Source organism: Nestor notabilis, unplaced genomic scaffold, assembly GCF_000696875.1.
Source record: "Nestor notabilis isolate BGI_N333 unplaced genomic scaffold, ASM69687v1 scaffold17023, whole genome shotgun sequence".
In the NCBI taxonomy this organism is placed as follows: Eukaryota; Metazoa; Chordata; class Aves; order Psittaciformes; family Psittacidae; genus Nestor; species Nestor notabilis.
The window spans coordinates 22,345-27,155 of NW_009922712.1; the positions used below are offsets into that span (position 1 = coordinate 22,345).

A 4,811-nucleotide genomic window follows, 5' to 3' on the forward strand; every position below is an offset into this window, starting at 1 on the left:
TGCTACAGCAAATAAGCTCTCCCTGCACTCTTCCTCACCGTGTGCTTGGTCGCTGAGCCTCAGACCTTTATAAATACAAGCACGTGGTCATTTGATCCTTGGCATGTAGCTTCCCTGCTTGCACTGAAGACTGAAGAAAAAGGGAGCATCTGAGGCTCCTGCTCTGTGGACTCACTGGGTTCCTTGCTGCAGGGTAGGTAGGGTGCGAGGACAGGGATACAGTATTTTTCAAAGGTGTAATTATACTTTGCCTTTTCCTTAAGGAACACCATGTATTTTGCAGATAGTGGTGATGCCTCACAAGCCTGTATGAAGTAAGGTAGGATCACTCTGGTTTTATGGCTGGACAGGTGAGATATGGAGAGGTTGAGTAGCTCATGTTAGACTACACAGCGAGATTCAGGAAGACAATGCTGTGCTGCCAGTGACTGCTGCACAATCCTCTAACTTACGCCTTTTGAGTAGCTGATTATTACTGGGTAGCTGGGTTACTTTGTAGCTGAGTTACTTAAACTTTTCTTCTCCCTCCTTTAGGGTTTCCTAAAATGATCAGGACACGAGAGAAGCTAGCAGAATATCTCACAGTGATAATATTCACCACATCGGCCCAGCATGCAGCTGTGAATTTTGGCCAGGTAGGAATTTCTGTGAAGCCTGTTCTTTCTGGGCTGGGAGATCCATCTCTGAGGACAGGGTCCAAGAAACTTTTTTTGGTAGATGTAGACATTACATTACTCTGTCTGGTCAAAATAGCTGCAGAGTGTCCTGGGAGTCATTTTCCTCTTCTTAGTAGCTGGTGCTGTGTTTTTGACTTTAGTCTGGGAACAACGCTGATAACACCGATGTTTTTGGTTGTTGCTCAGTAATGTTTACTCCAACCAAGGACTTTCTCAGTCTCATGCTCTGCCAGGGAGGAGGGGAAGCCCGGAGGAAGCAGAGACAGGACACCTGACCCAAACTGGCCAAAGGGGTATTTCATACCACAGCATGTCATGCCCAGTATAGAAACTGGGGGGAGTTATCCAGAAGGCCTAGATCGCTGCTCGGGTCGGGCTGGGTATTGGTCGGTGGGTGTTGAGCAATTGTATCCTCTCCCCTTGTTATTCCCCTTATCATTATTATTATTGGTGGTGGCAGTAATGGTTTGTATTATACCTTAGTTACTAGATTGTTCTTATCTCAACCCGTGGGAGTTACATTCCTCTGATTCTCCTACCCATCTCTCCGGGAACGGGGGGAGGAAGAAGCGGGGGAGTGAGTGAGTGGCTGCGTGGTTCTGAGTTACCAGCTGGGCTTAAACCATGACAGTTCTTTGCAGAGCCATCTGCAAATCCCCATGAAGCCTGTGGAAATGGAAGCTGAGAATGGCATTTTGAGTCCTAAATATGCATCAAAGTTCAAATTTAGGAGTTTTAACTTGTATGGTTTAGTTTTAACGATTTTAGTATGGGGAATAATTTTTTTAAGCATTTAAATGGGTTGCTAAGATGCCTTTCAGAAATGCTGAAGGGTTCAGGTGAGAATAGGCTGATGGTAGGAGGAGATGGTTGTGCATTGGAGAGAACAGATTGAGCACCATGTAGGCATGGCACACAGCTGAAATGGGACTTTCTCTCAGGCAGGACAGGGAATATGTATTAAGGTAATTAAAAAGTGCTTGGAAAAGAAAACGTTATGCTAAGTGCACCAACTCAGATGGCAGCAAAACTCAGGGTCATATCTGAGGCAAAAGGAAACATCACCATCTCACAACACTAAAGCAGGCCAGAAGTGATTCTGTGTTCCCAGTCTGGTGCTCACTATGGCCACATCCACATGCCATATTTCATGATGCACCAGTATCTTTTGCCTTTCCTACTGCCTGACCACAGTACTGTGGGCATGTTCTCAGAGCAAATTTTGCAGGAAAAAGCAACTGGAGAAAAGGATGTTTTATTGATTACAGGGTTTTGTTAGAAGTCGCCTCTCTTTTATTAACAAAAGAGACCTTTGTTTAACAAAATAGCTAAGTCCTTAGCCTGGCTGGTGAATCTAGTCCTTAGCCGTGCTGTGTAGCACATGCTTGTGGTTAGCAGAATAACTACTCCCATTTAGACAACCCAACTCTGTCCTTTGTGAGATCCTGAGCAAGGCAGTAGACTTCCTTGTCTCCTTCAGTCTTTCTCTAGACCATCTCTCTGTCCTTTAGTGAATACCTTCTCTTTCTGAGAAGCTCATATTACCGAAGCAAATTCCCTGGTGCCAAGACTCCTGATTTTCTTTGCAGTGATCCTAAATACTGACCACTGTATCTTCTCGATGTGCTCTCTTGCAGTATGACTGGTGTTCCTGGATTCCCAATGCCCCACCAACAATGCGCTGCCCTCCTCCAACAGAAAAGGGAACAGTCACCATTGAGCAAATTGTGGAGAGTCTGCCAGACAGGGGACGTTCTTGTTGGCATCTTGGAGCTGTCTGGGCCTTGAGCCAATTCCAGGACAGCGAAGTAAGTCAACCTGCCTGCTCTAGGTTGTGGAGATGTAGGTGAGATCATGGCAAGACCACATGGACTCATGAGATTGTAGTGCTGCTCTCTGCTTGACCATATGCCTTTCTGTGGAGATGTGTCAGTGGTCTGGGTTTGCCCTTGTTCTGCCAGATACAAACCGGCTCTGAGTGAAAAGCTGTATTTTTACTCTGAGGCTGTGTTTCAGCCAAAATGAACGTTTCTAAACTCAAGCACAGGATTGCTGAGTAAGGATGCTGGTGTGGGAGGAAGAGGGCTGCAGAGGCACAAGGGTTTTCTTCACTCCTTGCCCCAGCTGTGCTGCTGCAGAAGGTACAGCACCACTGTGTCCCCTTGTCCTGTCCCTTTAGAAAACCTGCCCTAGTACCACATGCGCTACAGCTATGACTTGTGGCTGGCTGGTGTGGAATGCAAACAAAACAAGCCTACTGGAGGCTTTGCAAGCATGGTAAAATGAGGTTGTAGGTCCTTGGTTGTCTTACCCAAGGGCTTTGTCTGAAGGATGTGTTTTCATCCTTAAATGGAAGATGATGGACAGAAGGTACTCCAAATAAAGTCTCCCTATAAGAAGAAAGCAGATTTCAGCTAAGCATCTAGTAGAATAGGTAGTATCATGGAAAATAGTTACCTAAAGCAGGTAATATACCAGTATGCATATTGGCTATGTGGTATGCATAGAGTCTAAGAGTCTTAGAGTCTAAGCTGACTAAAGCAACTGTCAGGTTGAACTCCAAAGGACAGTTTTAAGTCAACAGAAACTTCCACTGTCACTAAAAGAAGCAGTCATCTTCCTTTTTCATCCCTGGCTCTTCATTCCCCTCCCATGCTGTCCTTTTCTGTAGCACCACAATTGTTTGAGTGGCTACACAGAGATCTGGCTTAGGAAGCTGATCTGGCTGACCACTAGCCTGAATAAAAGTGCCTATTTTTCAGTGGATGAGCTCCCTACAGGTGGAGGAGGTGCCACATATACACCTAAACCAGCACTACAGAAAGATGCAGGGATGGAAAGAAGCATCCAGAGGTGGAGGGAGGATGGCACAGCATCTTTCTTTGTCAGTGCCAGTGTAGGCTAGCTTAAATATTGATAGGACTATTTTAATAGTAGCATGTGTAAGGCTCTGGGTGTTGTTCTGCTGGATGGTATAATGTTGAAACAGACCAGCCTTTGCTTTCTCAAAGCATGATTTGTTGGTTGTTTTTCAATTAGCTGTTTCTAGGCATGTACCCAGATGAACACTTTGTGGAGAAGCCAGTGAAAGAGGCTATGGTAAAATTCCGCAAGAATCTGGATGAGATTGTCAACACCATCGCCGAGCGCAACAAGAGAAAAAAGCTTCCTTATTACTACCTTTCCCCCGATCGCATTCCCAACAGTGTTGCTGTTTGAGCAGATACCCAGGAGAGTTTGGAGGCATGTAAAGCTAATGATATTTTTCTGTTACATATGCTTCTTTTCAATGAACTCTCAGAAATGGTTAAAATAAGAAACCCAACCCCTCCATTAGAGCTGACCCATCGTCTGTTTGGACTTTCAAAACAAATTTGATTATGACTGATCTTGCAAACAAAGTCTAGTTGACAACCTTCTAGGTCAAATTTGTTAAAACTTTATTTTTCCAGGATTTTTTAATTAATCTTAGAATTAATATCCATGTTTCTGTTAGCTTTCCCTCTCCTGGACAAAACAATCTAATCACAGATTCACTTATTCAGCGAAAATAATATCATGAGCAATAAGCAAGTTGCATCTTTAAAATCCCTCCCATTTTTAATAGATGACACTGGTAATAGATAAAAATATAATCCTTAAAGTTTATGCATTGTTTTTAATCTGATTAAAAGTAATGTTAAATATTTTCACTACCACTGTGAGTTTCCTAATCAGGATGAAGATAGAAGCAGGACGTTTTCTTAACATAACTGGTGGGGTTTTGTCACTTTCTTGTGGAGTTCATGTGAACTGGGACAGCCTAATTCATATGAGATGAAAAATTTGTACCTATATAAACCTATGTATTTTCTACATAAATCTAGGAAGGTTTATTTTAGCCTCTGCCAGCAGAGTTTGATGCCCTTCATGTATACAGACAAATGTTTTGCTTAGCACAGTGGCAACAAGACCTAGCAGTGCTTATGCTCGATTTCTGTCTCGTTGTGGAGGCTGCTGGGTTTTGTGGATAGCTTCTTCAGGTTTGTGGTGGATAAAGAGGCTACTTTGTATAATGATAAAAGTTGTGGGGAAGGATTAATTTGCAGCCTCTAAAAGGAATCTTTATATTTGGCCAGTTAAGTATAATTGGCA

The 4,811-nt window shown here is 43.5% G+C and overlaps 1 protein-coding gene across 1 annotated transcript in view; it reads left to right on the top strand.

Annotated features, from left to right (window-relative positions):
* ALOX5 (arachidonate 5-lipoxygenase) overlaps positions 1–3,896 on the top strand; it is a gene marked incomplete at its 5' end in the record, with an annotated part of 19,271 nt that extends 15,375 nt beyond the window's left edge. The window contains 3 exons of the mRNA XM_010011770.1: positions 535–635; positions 2,315–2,485; positions 3,717–3,896. Coding sequence (XP_010010072.1) covers positions 535–635; positions 2,315–2,485; positions 3,717–3,896 — 452 coding nt within the window. The remainder of the gene's footprint in view (positions 1–534; positions 636–2,314; positions 2,486–3,716) is intronic.
* Between the last annotated feature and the right edge of the window lie 915 nt (positions 3,897–4,811).